The sequence below is a fragment of the Caloenas nicobarica genome, chromosome 16 (genome assembly GCF_036013445.1).
Source record: "Caloenas nicobarica isolate bCalNic1 chromosome 16, bCalNic1.hap1, whole genome shotgun sequence".
Lineage (NCBI taxonomy): Eukaryota > Metazoa > Chordata > Aves > Columbiformes > Columbidae > Caloenas > Caloenas nicobarica.
The window spans coordinates 9,213,992-9,231,169 of NC_088260.1; the positions used below are offsets into that span (position 1 = coordinate 9,213,992).

General features: G+C 43.0%; 1 protein-coding gene across 1 annotated transcript; it reads left to right on the plus strand.

Annotated features, from left to right (window-relative positions):
- Positions 1–1,502: 1,502 nt before the first annotated feature.
- On the plus strand, positions 1,503–11,520 carry LOC135995145 (solute carrier family 2, facilitated glucose transporter member 11-like). The gene is made up of 12 exons (XM_065646231.1): positions 1,503–1,529; positions 3,045–3,143; positions 4,117–4,277; positions 4,784–4,908; positions 5,787–5,916; positions 6,822–6,970; positions 7,781–7,968; positions 9,133–9,243; positions 9,836–9,937; positions 10,228–10,303; positions 10,636–10,763; positions 11,314–11,520. Exons 1-12 carry the CDS (start codon positions 1,503–1,505, stop codon positions 11,518–11,520), a joined length of 1,503 nt encoding a protein of 500 aa, XP_065502303.1.
- The last annotated feature ends 5,658 nt before the right edge of the window (positions 11,521–17,178 follow it).

Below are 17,178 nucleotides of genomic sequence, written 5' to 3' on the forward strand. Positions count from 1 at the left end.
GCTGAGGAGAAGCCTGGCACACGCTGCTGGGACGTACACATCAGAGAAGACCTGGTTAAAGCTGGGAGAAATCCTCCAATGTCCAGAGGTCCTCTCCGTGGCCACCTTTGTGTCTGCTCCCATGGGTCAGCACTGTTGTGCCTCTTCCCAGAGCCCTGGCAGGATGGAGCCCCTGCCCCAACACACGGCACGCCTGTTCAGAGATGATACCATTTACTGGGATTCTGGAGTTTCAGAACCAGCCCTGCACATATGTGTGTCAGAAAACCCTCATTTCAACTTCCAGCATTTTTTCTGACTATGGCTTGAAATTAGGTGTCTTTAGACTGGTTCAGCAAAGAAAAACAGAGGTTACATTTTGCTTGGTCTAGTTGGTTACATTTTAATTGAAGCATTTAGCAAGCTGGTGAATTATTACTGAATTAAAACACCTTCAACTGAAAAAATACATGGCATTCAGGTCAATTTTCTCATGATGTGAAGTACTAGGCAAAACTGTATCTCGAAAAGTGATCCTCAGAGACTCATAGTTCGTATTATTGTTTACAAATCAAATTACCGTGCACTGTTGGATGATTAATAACCATCATCACCAGAGAAAAATAGATACAGCTACTGTCCTCAAAAAATGCTCCTCTGTACAAGCCACCTCTCACTTCCAACCCAACTGGGGTTGGGATTCTTCCAGACACCAAAGACACTCAGCATCCTAACCTGGGGAACCACCATGTGCAGCTACTCACCAGAAGGAATTTCTCCCAAAGCTGTTTAAGTAACTTGTAAAAGCCTTTTAAGAGAACCATCAGGGAGACTGCTAGATAAAGAGGCCCTTTGAGAATTATGGATAAAAGTGAAGATGTAATTTATTTATTTTACAGTCAGGATTTCACACTGACATGCAACTTTCCAAGCATTCACCATATATTATAGGAACACAGACTTGAACTTTCAGGCAATGACCATTGCTCTTAAAGTGTCAACTAATCCCGTAATTCAAGATGTGAACGCACAGACATAGTCAAGCTTGGTCAAGTCAGGCTTCAGAAGGCTTTGCTGTACTGAGGCTCAAAGTAGCAGTCAGGAACTTTTCCTTTACATGTGATAACTGATTACCCAACCTCTGACTTGGGGAGTCCAAGCCAGTCCACTCTAGTTTGCACCAGTCCCTGGACTTTGGCTTTCATCAGGCGTTTTTTGTTGTCCTTTACTCATCTTCTGCAGCTCTTACTGTCTGGCTGCTGCTGCTGGAGCTGCTCTTCCCTAGTGACCTGGCAGGAATGCACAGCTCGCCAAAATTATCCACTGTTTCATCAGTAACCAACACAATAATCGCAAACCAAACAGCAAGAACTTCATGACAAACCAAAGGGAGTGTAAACGCTGAGAAAGAATTAAATGACGTGTTGAAATATTATCTCAGGCTCCACTTTCTCTATATATAGAGTCACTTTTTCCAAAGTAACTAAAGAAAGCGTCAGGGAAGACCTAGTCTGCAAGCGGAGATGATGACTGCCTTTGCATGCAAGTTGGTATATATTTATCTCTTTTTTCCCCAAATATAATTTTTGCAGTATATATTTTTTTCCTTTCTGCTATTCTAAAAGACTTGTTGCATAAATTAAGTACAGAAAGAAAAATAAATCTTAATCAGATGTGGTTAAAATAATAGTATGAGGTCATATCTGAAAGATATCAAATATATTGCAAGGAATTATGTTTAATAAGCAAAGAAAATAGGATTTAAGAGCACATTTATATTTAATGTCTAATACATAACAGGTGAGAACAAATCAAGGGACTTCACATGATTTGATAGATGGAGGAAGGCTGGAAGACTGAAAAAGTCCTCCACAATAAAAGAGGTATGAATAACGAAGTATTTGAAAGATGTAAACACTAAAGGATGGAAAATGATCCTTTCCAGTCAAGGAAGTACAGGAACAGATACCCAGAAAAGATAAAACAGAAGTGTTTCAAAAAATAAATTTTAGGATGAATATTAAATTTAAAAAATCTTCCTGAATTTAAAATCTTTTAGACTGTAAAAGTCACCCAAGAGTTACAACAGAAAAATCCAGCAGTGTTGTTATAGCACAGAATGGGGATAAGACTAAGAAATTTCCTGCAAGTGTGACATAAAGTTTGTGCTTAGAGTAAGGCTTACTGATTTTCTTGCTGATGGGGAGTTTTTTGATGATGTGCGGCATTTTTTGTACCATGAAGGATGGTAGGAATGACTAGTAGTAGAAACTGGGAATCTCCTTTCTTCCTAGTGCTTGACAAGCAGGAAATTGTTATTTAATATGAGTGTGCCAAATACCAAATTTATTCAGAGCTGACTCCTTTGAAGCCAACGATGTTGCAACATGGATAAATTTGATGCCCATTCGAGCAATGCCATTCATCTGATTAGACATCAGCTTGTAAACATTTGGCATTGTTCAGCATTGCCTTCGAGTACGATCTGTTCTAGAGAAGCCATCAAGCCATCCCTGCTGGGCAGAATATCTCTGGGACACTCAGTAACAGAGCAGTGGGAGTGGGCGGGATGGGGATGTGCATATATCACAGTACTATAGTGTGGGGGTATTCTTAAGCCTCCTATTAGTCATATTAATGCTCTAAGAAAGGTCTCAGCCAAGCCACTGAGAAAAATGTTCATTTAGGTGAGACAAGTGAGAAAGGAGAAGGAAGGACAAATACATGGAAATCATGCACATAATGCTTGCACCATGCTCTCACTGCTAGTTACCCTATGACAGTGCAGATTAACATTGCCAAAACTGAAGACAGAAGCACTGAAGTGTGTAACTGGGTTCTGGGAGACAGCCTACGAGCTTTGTCTCTCCTCAAATTTCTCACTGTCCTGTGCTTTAGTAGCTGTGCTCTTCTATTGCACTCTGCTGCACTGGCTCCTTGGTCTCAGAAAGGCAGGTGCCTGGCGTTGCTCAAGTTATCAGAGGTTCTGGAGGTGAAACAGGAGAGCTGGGGGTACATCTGAATAGCTCTACCAGCTTGGTTTGCTTTTTTTAATTTCCTGCCAGAAAATGAGCTACAATCTCTTCCTCCTGGCTTTTGCCCTGGGCATTGGTGGAGGTTTCCAGTATGGGTTGCAGGTCTCCGTTATCAATTCTCCTGCTGAGGTAAGCATGGACAGCTCAAAAAACACAGCTACCTGCATGGATTTCAACATTCTCATGCATTCCAGCCTCTATATGCAATCACTGACTTTTTCACTTCCGCTCTCAAAACTAGACCTATTGTGGTTTCTTGCTCATAGAGTAGCTGCCATTGCTCTTGTGTTCATGGGGTTTTAACTTCTGTCTGGTGCGACAGAACTGGGAAAGCGGGGGGATGAGTGATATCTATAAAGTCAGCCATTGTCACCTTACTGAGTTGGATTGCTCACAGGACATTGTCCTCTTTCCAGCACTCAGGGAGTCCTTTGTACCATGTGCTTGGCCACACAGACTATGTCTAAGTGTCTGTAAGGTGAAACAGGACAGGGGAGGACCATAGGTCTAGAGCTGAGGTCAGCACTGATACCTGCAGCTGGAAAAGGAACATTAGGGGAGGCGTTTGTCATCCTGAATGGTGCCGAGGACATTGAGCTCATACTATCAGCACATTGGGAACCCTCATCAAGAATAAAGGTGCCATGGAGGTTATGAACAGTAGGTCAGAGAGACTCCACAATGGGCCACATTGATGGACAAATCCTGATCTCACTAAAGTCAATTGAAGTCAAACCTGGATACAGCAAGTGAACAGATACAGACAAGCAGGAATGGCACTGAAGATCAGGTAGCAAAACAACTGGGGTTTAGCACATAAGCAGAAGACCAGCCTGTCACTCTCTTAGTTGTACTCACTGTTGATATTTAATATTGATATATTTATTCATTGATTTATTTCTTGCACCTTACTGCTGAAATATTAACTCCAGGAATGTTATTAGCAGAATTCCCTTTGATTTCACTGAGGCTAAGATCTCAACCAAGGTGTTGATAGAAATGTATCTAAAAGACTAGTAAGTAGGTAAAAGAAGTAAAAAAGAGGTGCAACTATGCAAAAATATGTTGACTGAGTCCATTTGTTTTTATTTTTCTTTTAAAGTACATCAAAAGTTTCATCCATGAGACCTGGGTGAGGAGATATGGCTCTTCTGCCACTGAAGAGTTGATTACTTTGATGTGGTCCTTTATCGTGTCCATTTACAGCATCGGTGGGCTGCTGGGGTCCTTGTCTGCCGGGTATTTGTCTGTTAGATTTGGAAGGTAGGAATAATGATTACATTAGTCTTTGTGTTTGCACCCACAACTGCCAACAAAGTGACCATGTCTTGGGAGAAAGGCTGCTTGTCAAGTGGCACTGTGAGCAGCCCAGAGCCGCTTCAGATGGAGGATCCGTTCAGCGAAGAAACAGAATGGCAAAATCTGCCAGTGATCACAAAGAAAATCATACCCTCTCTCTTATAAACTCCAAAGCAAATCCAGTCCTGAGAATTCACACGAGGAGTGCATGCATTTTAAAGTGAATTTCATGGACAACCGCTCACAAAGCTTGTTCTTCACTGTAGATATTGGCTGCCCTAGAGGCACCAAAAGCTTCAATAGCTTATCAGTCCATGACAAAGTTTCCCCATTTCCCATTTCCCTCACTGCAGCTGATCTCAGAAGCTGGCACAGAGGCGTTAACCACAGTACAATTCATGCCACTTCCATCAGGCTGTGAATGACACATGGACAGTATTTATGCTCACATTAACTTAAATGCATTCCAGGAAGAAGACCATGCTGCTCGCCAATATCCCTACTGTGCTGAGCGCAGCTCTGATGGGACTCAGCCGGCTGTGTGGATCCTTTGAGATGATCATTGCTGGAAGATTATTTTCTGGAGTGGGTGGAGGTAAATTAGCATTCCTACCTATGGTATCAAATACCTGGGAGAGCAGTGACTGAAGGGCACAAGGATTTACTGGATTGAGTATAAGGATCACAGATTTTGACTAAACTCTTTAAAGGGCCTGATTGCTGAATGCATTTTCAACTACATAAGAAAACATAAACATAAACTAATCATGTGTGACATCTCCATTTCTCATTCTTTTATCTTTACACCCAATCCATATAGAAAGTACTGCCAGCTTGTGAAAAAGGCCAAACACGCAACATTTCAAGGGAGCATGCTCACTCAATGGAAAGCTGACGTCTGTTGTTTCTGTTGCTGCTCATTGTGGCTGACACTGCCTTCCATATTACAGACAAAGGAATAGTTTTCAAGCTGGGCAATTCTAATTTACAGATGCCTCAGAAGGTTAAATTCTGTCAGTGGTTTTGATCCCTGAGCAGCTGGACAAAGATAATACTAACCAGCAAAAAAAAATTGAGAGGATAAATATCAATCAATTGACTGAGCAAATTGAATATATAGCACTTGCTGACTCGTTGGTTTCAAGCACAAAATAAGGCACATAGCATCCTGAGTAGACACGGAAACATATAATCTGAGATATAAGGGAGCAACAGCAATCCTGCATATGTGGCTGTAGGAAATGTAAGAGAAGGCCAGCCTGCTGAGGAACAGATTTCCCGGAGGAACACACTTGCTTAGTGAAATATTTAGCAAAGATGCAAGACCACGGTACTAGGAACATACTTCATGTCAGGCAGACAAATCCTCAGCACCATTAAAAAAGTGCCCATATGCTTTGCCCATAGCAGTCCCCTCCAAAACCCCAGGCCTGTGGGAGTCTGAATTGCCCTAACAGTCCTTTGTCACTGCAGGTTTAGCTCTGAGTATCCACCTCATGTTTGCTGGGGAGTGTGCCCCACGGAATCTCCGCGGGCTGCTTGCCATAACGGCTTCTACTGCCATTGCCCTCGGAAAGTTCACAGGATTTGCTTTGGGTCTCAGGTAAGGAGGTCTAAGACCTATTTAATTTTTTCTGTTATTAAAATATATGCACATGTCAATGCAAGCCTGTGACTAGGCAAATCAGCAACTATTTTTAGACATGTTTTCAGGGTAGCCAGACTGAATTAGCTCAGCCCAAATTCCTGACTTAGGTGAATGGGAATCAGAAATCATACAAAACATTGAATCCTGAAGAATGATGTTGCTTGAAGAGATTTCAATGGGTTTGCAAGAAATCCATCTTTGGTAAGAACTGACCTTTACCTTTTATTTTTTTAGAAGGAGCAGGGAATATCGGATCCATCCAAACTTTCTTGAAAATACACGCAAACCAGCACATCCACTCATCAAACATACACACAAAACCAGAAACCTATGATGGATCCATTCACCTCAACACAGGTTCCTTCTGCCTGTCCTGTCCCAAAGATGGTCCGTCCTGTTCCCAGGGCATGTGTCATTCTGGCCACAGTGTTCTCAAAGCTGCAGGAAACGCAGCGGCTGCTATTTGGGGCAGCCAGTACCAGGCTGATAACCTGTGGATCTCGTCTTCACTGTAACTTGAGACTCTTTGGATCAGAAGCAGAGGGATCCGCCACCACAGGTTCTTTCTTCAGCATGTGTGCTGGGAGACCATTTGTCCCTGTGGTCCCACAGCTGTCGCAGGAGGATGCAGTTGGCCACTGAGCTACAGGTGGCAACACTGTGTAATTCGTGTGCTGCAGGCAACAGCACTCTCCCACTGAGATTTTCATTTTTCTGGACTGAGAAATGCTGGAGACTCCTGGGTGAGAGCTGCCAGGACACAGGCAGCAGGGCTGAGGGACCACCCTGTGTCTGTGTTTGCTCACACGGCCAGCACACACGGCTGCTCAGCTCCTCTCGCTCTGCTGGTTTTGTTTCAGAGAAGTTCTTGGAGTCGATGCTCTCTGGCCTGTTCTCATGGCAGCACATGCAGTCCCTGCCCTTGTGCAGCTTCTCACCCTCCCCTTCTTCCCAGACTCTCCCCGCTACCTGCTCATTGACAAAAAGGACAAGGAGGGGTGCATCAAAGGTAAGGAAATGGGCCACAAAGCATTCATTTTAGCAAAAAGTGGAAAATACAGTAAAGCCCCACATGGGCCTGGAACAGAGGTACACCCAGGAAAAAGACTCTTGGTCTTTTGGCTCTGAAACCACCTTCAGCTTTAATGAAAGACAGCCTCTTCTGGTTTGGTATTAGTGCTTTTTTGGCAGTAGCATTTCCATTACCCTCTGCCAGGATCCTCCGAGGGATGTGATCACACAGAGCTTGTATTTCCACCAGCACGGATCCTGCCCTGAACAGTCAGGGTGTGGATTCGGTACCTTCTGGCTCTGTGTAAGAAGGAGATGCTCTTTACTGTCATGCCGTATCCATGAACATTCCAGTTCATCAATAACCCTAATAGCAACTACTGACATAAAACAGAGAAACAGCCACTGTGGGTTTTTAACAACTGAAAGAGAGAACTCTTTGGATATGGACTTATTATTTAAAGTACGAGTAACTTTTCCTTCTCTGTGCTTTGGTGTGTGCTCTAGAACTGCACCTTTAGTGGGAAGGTACTCAGGGAAGGATTGGTAAGAATTTAGGCGTGATTTACACTGAAACACTGTGAGCAGCTATTTGCCAATGGTGAGGTCATGATAAAGATTTATGGATGAAAATAGACAGCAATTAACTGAATCTGTGTCTAATCTGAGCCCAGATCTCTAGGAAGTTCACAAAAGCAAAGAGCCTGAAGCTCAAAAAAGACTGCAAGGCAGGAAGTAATCCTCCGATTACGTGTCTGTGCTAGTGAGCTTGGACCAGGACTCATCTTCTCTCTTCCCCTCCTTCCAGCGGTGAAGCAGCTCTGGGGAGACGGTGACCATATGGCCGAAATAGATGACATGCTGGCAGAGCAAGAAGCCATCCATGGAGAGAAGGCTAAGAGCGTTTGTGATCTTTTTCGTGACCAAGCTGTCCGCTGGCAGCTCATCACTCTCTCCCTTGTCGTCTCATGCATGCAGTTCATTGGCGTCAATGTGGTATGCGTGCTGCTTTTCTCTGCTTTCTCAATTGCTTACAGTTTCTTGGCAAAAAGTAAGCTCTGCAACAAGTAGTAAACTGCTGACTGTAACAGTGGCTGTAAGGAGGGGATCTGTTGTTGCTGTTTATTACAATCTTTTCCCATGGATGTTTGGGACCTGAGATGAGTTGGGAAATGTGTTTTAGCAAGTGTCTTAGCAAGGCATCTCTATGGATTGCCCTGTTATGATAAGAGAATGCAAGAGGATAGGATAAAATAAAATCTCAAATACAGAACAGGTAAAGAACAGCATAACCTCCTCTGGGTCTCTGTATTCCACAATGCACTGCCCAAAATCGTTCAGCCATTTCAGTACAACAAGAGTCAGGATTATAATGTACATGGACAGTGCACTTCCATACTTCTACCTCTTTGGGTTTCTTTCTAAATCCTTTACCTTTGCATTTTATCAGGTTATAGACAATTACAGTTACTGATGTATACTCTCTAATATACCTTTCCTCTGGAAATATCTCTATGTTCAGTAGATAGTATTGAGTATTGGAATAGTCATTATATAAAATAAGTTTATAGTAAAAGTATAGAAGCTTCAAAATCCAGATTAATTTTGGAAATTCAGAAAGATTTCAAGATTCATAAGACCCCTTGCTACCCTCACTAGTGCAACAGTAACTATACGATGAAGGACCAGTAGAAATCGAGCATATTAACGATGGAATTTCTTATGCTTTGGGAGTGCTTACAGCCAGAAAAATAGTGACTATCAAAATCACTGCAAAGGCTTAAAGGTGATATAGAAAGATAATTTAAACCATTTGCTTAGTATGTACTGTCCACTTTTCTGTATGCTCCTCATAAAGTAAAACACATGAAAGATGTCAGATAGAATTATAATCTTTAATGTAAGACAAAGGTAGTGCTAAAATCAAACAGAGAAAGAAGAAAAAGGCTGTATTTGTTACTGAGTTCAAGACAGAGCTGCTAGTAAAAGCTGTTCTGCACAAATAAGCCTTGTGAAAGCATTGAGGATTAGCTACTGAAATCAAGAATAACATTATCTCTTTTGTTAAGGCTTGATTCGATTTTTTCTGTCAAAAAAGACAGAAGATGGTGTAAACACGACCACATGGGTACAGCGTTCACACGTTTCTGTTCTTTCCAGGTTTACTTTTATGCATACAATGTCTTTATCAAGGCTGGAATCCCCCATGCTCAAACCCACTATGTCTCCCTGGGAATTGGGATCACCGAGATCCTCACAACCCTTGTGAGTGTAAGTGGCTCTTCAGCTGAATTCCATTCTGCTATAATGCGTGGTTCGTTTAAATCTTTAAATGGAGCTCCAGGAATCAAACTTCTGGAAAAAAATCGACCTTAGTACTTTGCACTGATCACAGAAAATCATCTCCACACACCCTGCAAACATGGGCATTTTTATTCAATGTATGGTAGGACAGAAGAGTCTTTCCCTCAAAATGACCACCCAGCCTGAGCCAGCGCTGGGAGTCCCCGTCCCCCTCTGCAGGATGGGCAGGTGACAGTCCCTGTGCCCACGTGTCAGTGGGACCCACAGCTGCAGGATTCATGGCAATTAACAGTGCAGACATTTCCACTTTGCTGTCCTCTCTGGCTGCCCTTTGCCTGCAAGGTGTCACCTCAGGTCTCCTCCATCCAGGCAACTCTCTCTGCGTCTTCCCACCTCACCCACCTCCATGCAGCTCCTGGTCCTGCTCAGTGTCCCCAGACGCCTTTACTCACCCCCTGAGGAGGTACCACCTCCTCAGAGTTGCCCTGCCTGGTGGTGCAGGCAGTGCCTGCCTGTAGGTTTGTCCCTTGGAGCTGACCGCGCGTCCTCCTGCTTGCAGGGTTCACTGATCGAGCGTGCAGGGAGGAAGACGCTGTTGTGGAAAAGCCACACCGTTATGGCCTTGGCGTTAGGGCTCCTCACAGTCACGCTGTCGCTACAGGTAAGACCCCATTTACACACTAGAGCTGTGTCCTGTCTTCATGTGTTATTGCATGGCAGATATCATTACTATTTCCAAATCGCTTTTTAGCGGGAGTAGGCGTATTTTGGGGCTAACGATCATACTAACAGAGGTCTGTTCCCAGCCTACCTGCTTGTAAAGCTTCTGGAAGTGGAGGAAACAGATGTATGTTTAACACGACATAGTTAGCAGTGATGAATGTTTCTAATGGAGCTGGATAAATAAAATTTTCCTTTCTGATTTTATTTGCTTTTCATTTCCTACCATAGGATTCCTTTTCCTGGGTACCATACTGCTCTGTTGCACTCATCTTTATTTTCATCATGAGCTTTGGCATTGGGCCAGGTTGGTATTTTCTACTGGAATGGTTTCACGTGCTCATTCCTTCCTCACTGCAGCCTTTAGGAGATGTCCCAGGCATAGCTGTTCCACAGTTAGTGTGAATTCCCTGCTCCTGATTCAGCGCAGGAGTAGATGTTCCCCTCCATACTGTGGTAGGAGGTAAAACTTGATTTCATATTGCATTCCTACATGCCTTCCTCCTGAAGAGCCAAGCAGCACCTCTAACACTTCCAGGTCAGTTTAAACCATTAACTTACGTGGCAATATGAGGTGTGAGTTACAGAAGCATCTCGTAAAATTTCTAAGCTTCCTTTTTTCTCCAACATTATTTTCAGCTGGAATATCATGCTCCTTGCCCACAGAAATATTTATACAGTCATACAGACCAGCTGCTTTTGTTTTGAATGGTGCTTCAAACTGGACCCTACTCTTCATCCTTGGACTTTTGTTCCCTTTCATTGTGGTAAGCAAAGTAGGGTGTCTTGTGTCAGTTCAGAGGAGGCTGGACCCTTCTTGAACCCAGAGCATACTTCTCTTTTCCAACACTTCATGCAAAGGACAGAGCCCAAACTAATTTCAGTTCTGATGGCCTCTTTCTTTTTGCCCAGATATCTTGTGAAAGTGTAGCAAAACCACAAATGCTGTGAACTCTGCACACAGTTATGTGACACTGGCAAACACAGAAGCAGTGACAGAGGCACCAACACTGCCAGATGTCATGAGAAGGATGAAGCAGAAAGGCAGAGTAACTGAGGCCCAGCGCTTCTCTGAACTGTCAGGCAATGGCATTCAGTGTCTGCTGAGCGTATAACTTGCCTCCTTAAAACAGGAAAGGAGAATTAGTTCACTTTACCACTCAGTGCCGTTCCCCAGGTGGCAGCAAGCAGGATTTACATCAACTGAGTCGCTGACCAAGTGTTTTAGTAAATACAAAACCAGAAACTCCATATCATAAGAGAAAGAAAACTAGATCAATTTATATGAGCACATCTTATCTCTTTCTTTTCCCATAGGAAGGTCTTGGTAGTTTCTGTTTCATCATTTTCCTGATATACTGTCTGTCCACGGCTATCTTTGTCTTCCTGGTGATGCCAGAGACCAAAGGAAAGACCATCCTGCAGGTCATGGAGGAGTTCAACCGCCTGAATTACCGGGGAAAGAAGAGACAGACAGCTCTACAGCAGAGTAACTGCTCAGCGATGACTGTTACTAGACTTTAACAACAAACTCGCCATTCCATATTTTGCTCGTTTATTACTGTAGTTCCAAGAAGCCTCACTAAGCAAGAGAGAATCCATTGTTCCACGAACAGGACAAATGTGTATTTTAAAAATAATCACCTGCAGAGCAGTGTGCAGGATGAACTTGGTGGTTCCCTCCAACTGCTGAAATTTGAGCTGAACTAAATCCTCTGCAGAAAAATATTAAACGCACTGTATGAAGAAATAAGATCTTTGTCAGTCGCTGAAAGTTAGCATCTGTGTAAATTGAAAACACTGGATCTGCTATTTTTCTTACCAAAACCAGGACTCCACGGTTACTGGAGGAAGCGAGCGTGGAAGATTCAGATGTACAGAATACTTGTGAATCAGAGAGAAAAAGAGGACAGAGCTTTCACATTGAAATTATCTGCTTCTATTAACAAGTCAGTGCTGCTGAGCTTCCCCAGATGAAGGGTTTAGCTCTTTAATCTGGTGGAAAAAGAGTACCTTGCCTATCGGCAGCCAGAATCGGTATGCAACGTTTCCCCTTTAACAATTAGACTTGAGAGCAAGTACATGGTACAAGTGAGGAAGTGTTTAGTGTCTTACAAGACACTAAACTCTCATTTCCCTATACATGTCTTTCATAACATCTTGTCCAGCATGCCTGACTTCTTCCCTTCTTCCCTCCTGCTAGTAAATACTGTCTGCAAGAGGAAAAGCATGGTAAATCATTAACACTTCCATAAACTAGCATGGATTGGGAATAAAGGTGAAAGAAATACTTGTGAATCTGCAGTGTGTCTATTTGATTTCCAGGATGGCACAAATGCAACACATGGCATCTTTGAAAACAAAATCACTCCAAGCCAAGGGTGAGCTAAGTACTGGGTCTGGAATAAGCACATTTCTTGCAGTCTTCAAATCCTAGGTAGAAAGACTTGTCCTGTCCTCTTCTTTAGGAAAATAAATAAGAACTATACTAGGCATTTAAATCTTGCTTTTTCCATATTACACCACTGGACAAAAGTGTGAGGCCAGATAGAAATGAGACAGCAGTTTGAGTGTTCTGGAAGAAACACAGACATCAGGAAGAAGAGCAACAGGGCTCTGCAGGGAATGTTTGATCAACCAGATGTTAAAACCTGGCCACCGTGTTTAAAAACCCCTCCAGAAAGATGCAGAGCTGCCATGTGTGTCCTCACTTCCCGCAGCCAAGCTTCACATCTTCAGCTCAGAGAACAAATCCTCCTTTCTCCTCTAGTTCATCCAGGCTCACCTGCTCCCCCAGGCACCTCCCTGCCCTAAGGTGCCTGTACTCTGCTGTCTGAGTCCAGCAAAATGGTTTGTTGTTGGTCTGGCAGAATCCTTTTGAGAGGGGAAAGAAAAATAAAAATAGACTTGCAAGGGGCAGTACAGCATGAAAAGGTCTGGAAACAGAGGCATGACATTCAGATTTGATACAGGAAACAGAAACAACTGGAGACTGAGAGGAGGAATGGTAAAAAGCAAGAGAAAACCTAAATAAAGAGAGAGATTTTTGTAGTAGTAATTGGAGCGAAAGGCAGATTCTGGGGTGTTTTAGAAGAGGAAGTGATAACGTTTGAGGAATCCATGCTGAGAGCGGAAAAAACGAAATACAAAACCACAGATGATGTGGAAGTAATGAAGATTTCGGGAATGATGAAAATGGAATGGGTAGAAAGAAGAATTCGGCTTGAATTCTTTCACTGCACTGATGTGCAAGGAGACACCCGGGCAGAGGGTTTGGAGGGAGCGCTCCAGAGACACCCGGCAGGAGAAAGGTCCATGTGTGACTCAGCAAGGTCCCTGCGCTGCAGGGCACCCAGCCCAGGGGACAGCCCGGGCTGTTGTCAGGCGCCGTCAGGTGAAAAGCAAACTGTAGGAGCAACGCCACGGTTTCCACCGTGCTCCTCGGCAAAGCTGCTGCTGCCATCAGAGCCGTAACCCCCTCTTCACACCCCCCGCTTCGGCACTAACCACACACGGTTGAATCTTTGTAGTGTAGAGTGAGCTATGTTGTATTCAGTGTAGCACAAAATGTTACATGTAACACATAGAAGCCTGAAGGAAGCAAGAACTAACTTGCACTCTTCGTAAATAGTCAAGTCCTACAGCTGATTGAAAATCAATTTTTTAAGGTGAAAAGTAGTTCTTAAAATTATTTCTCAAGCCAGAACAGAATAAGCATCCTGCTCTGGCACACAGTAGCTATCTCCATTGTTAGAGAGAGGTAAGGGTGAGGCTTCTGAGTGGTTCTGGAATCGGTGTGACCCTCTATAAAGAACCTTGTTAGCAAGGACCCAATACACCAATATTCAGATACTTCATGTCCTGCAACCAGGAAATTGTTCAAATCACTTTGAGCAATTGAAAATCTGATAGCATGCAAGAAGAGGCGTTGCAGCTCAGCTAAAATACCAACGGCTTATCTCTGTCGTAGACTGGAGAGGAGAACACGCTCTGCCTAATCTGCTTGCCAGGGAGGTGCAGGGGGACTCTGCTCCCCGAGGGAAGGATGGTGGCGCCGTCTGGCTCCCCACACGACAGGAACACACGGCTGTTTAGCAGTGCGAGTAAGGGGGAGCACTCCCAATACAAGGACAAACATTTACCAATGTCGTAATCAGCTTGGCATATCTGGGTCTTGGAATAATTAAACTAGCAAGAAGAGGCCCTGGCCAGAGTTGGTGGAGGACACAATTCACTAAAAGCCACGTAGTTAGAATTTAACTTCCGTGCTATGAACCCAACTTCTTACACTATAAGTGTAGAAAACGTATCTCCCATCTGCCAGAGTTGACAAGGGCTCTCCAGGGCTGGCAGGTTTCCAAGGGGAAATGGCTGGTTTCCTCTCACACCTGGGAAGTATCCAACTTACTGTCTTCCAGCCCTGATCACTAATAGCAGCATGATCTTTAAAGTTTACAGCAAAGGGAATCAAACAGTCTGTCTTGCAAAAAAAATGAGCAACAGAGCACATGCCTGGGACAACACTGATTCAGAAATCAAATTGACTATGCGGCATCTCCAGAAAATATATTAGAAATGCAAAAGAGTAAGAGGGTTTAAAAGAGGGCCTGGGAAACCAGGAAGGAATGCACATTTTGAGGAAGATGGAAAAAATAGTAGCAATGAAAAATGCAGAAGAGAAAAAACCCCTTCCACTCTACTGCCCTGCACTCCCAAGAATATATGAAGACACTCACCTGTTTAGAGTGTGACCTGACTAAATGTCTGAAAATGTATGTGCTTGTAAAGAGTGCTCTAAAATCCAGTGTACACCACGGAAACACAGCATTTCAAATAGGAGCCATTCAAGTAGGGACTCTAAAATGCAGTTGCCTATGGGGATAATAAAAGTGAAATGTAAAAACTAAAACAGTTTTAAGAGGACAGACTGGATTAATCTCTGGAAACTGGTGAACAATCTCCTGGAGGAGGCAAAGTTGAAGGAAAAAAGGGATTCAAGAAAGCTGTAGCCTCTTATTAGTGCAAAAGCAAACACAAACTATCTGAATAAGGCATGATTTTTTTTAAATTACTATTTCTATGGCTAGCAGAACCAACAGAATTAAAGACTGCATCCATCCAGGCTGCTAATATTAATACAGAAGAGGAACATAAAGGAACGTGCAGATTTGCATCTTAACAATTTCCCAGCAATTGTGCTTGATTATTGAAAAATCTAGAATGGGTTTTGCATTTTAAAGGCTTCTAATCATAGAAAAGTGAAGATATAAGATCTCACAAATTATCTCATAGTCTGAAAGTGTCACGTGTTTGTCCATTTCACAGCAAGTATTTCTTACAGCTCTATATAGAACAATTTAAAAGATCTCCTTAACTTTGTAATAACTCCTTAAACATGAAACCATACACAACTTTCATAGTCTAATAGAGCTTTTTCTAGAATATAGGTGAAATTTTTAACAGAAATGGACAATCTATTGACATGAAAAAACACAAGGTAAACTCCTAGGATAAAATCCCCCCAAATTGCTGATAAAGTGAAACAGTACCATGCTACATAGTCATGCGCAGATCAGAATCACCAGAAATCCCCCAAAATATAAGAGATATTTTACCGTGAGCTAGTAGAATGTACTGCTCTTTGAGATCCTCAGTGAGTATTTTCAAGGAGTGTAGAAACCCTTATGGCATAAACCTTCCCTACTTTGATACAATTTGAGAAAAAAAAGGAAACATTAAATTTTTAAAATAGTAAATTGTCAATAGCTATGCAACTTGTATTTGTGCACAATAAGAAAGTTACAATTGTTGGTGTTCAACAGAAAACACTAACAAAAATGCCGAATCATTCTAAATGCTATTGCACGCCAAAATAAACACAATTTGGTATGCAATTATATAGGCAATAGTTGGAATTACACAAGTAACCAAGGTTTTATTATTAACGTATTTTTTTTCTCATTTCTTTAGACTCACAGTACTTGCAGTAAAGCCCTCTGTAAATAATTGCATCCTGTGTTTTATGAACTGAAAGTACAAGTCCCGAGGGTGAGTGTGGGCATTTACTGAGGGCTCCAGTCCAACCCCACTGTCTCATCTGTCCCCAACCCAAGCCTTGGCATGAGTAAGAGCAAGCAGAAGATCTGAAAGCAGGAACAGCACAGGGCATCAACCACGCATGGAAGGCCCAGGCAAACCTCCCTCTTCCAAGTGCTGTCTCGAGCACAAGCCACGTAAAGGCACGGTTTGGGCTCCGCCTCACAGGAGAGGAGCCTCTGGGAACCAAAGGTGATTTTCCAATAGCTGGAACGCTGGTTTGGGAGTTGTTCTGTGTCAAAGCTGAAACCCAAGGGATTAAGATCTCAGTTGTCCCATCCTAGCTCATTAGGGAATATTTACCTTCTTTGATTATGCTCATAAGTAAGTGGGTCTTAGTTACTGGCTGTTTCAAGCGGAGCCTTCAGGCCCAGATGCTCTATTCTCAAAGCATCTGCCAGGGCACAATATCTCTTACCGCCTTTTCACCACACCTGGATGACAAACATCCCCATATCCACCAGACAAGAAATAACTTTCCTCACTATAGTCTGATACATAAAGCCAGAACAGCAGAATTAGGCTTTGAAATTTGCTGCTTCTACTTCAAGCCCAATGAAGGGCTGTATGCTTCAGAATTTGCCTGGTTTTCATCTAATAAACAATATTTACTGCCATAATGAATCTGAAACAGAACACCAAATACTTTGCTTATTAATAAATGACAGTATCTAAACCTTGTACCATCTGTCTTTTGCTTTGTGCAAATTATGGCAGATATACTCGTCGGTGCATATCATAGAAGTATTTTACTGTGCCTGGAAAACTCTTCAGATTTTTTTGCCTGAACTCTTCTCCTTTCCATTTCCAAAGGCCTTGCTACCCCCCAGGTGCAAACTTCCCCTGTTTTGAAACTTTCCCCCTACAGACTGGACTAGATGCAAGTATTTCCTGGAATATTTAATCCAGCAGTGTTAACTTTGGTCAGTCAAAGTAAATCTAAGTGAGTGAAGACGAAACAGTAAAAAATTAACTCAGGTCCCTGAAGCCAAATGCCCACGGCCAGAGCAGCAGGCAGGAGACAGAGACAGGAGCCTGTGATGACAAAGACACATCACACACTGGACAACCAGCCCCTCGGCAGAG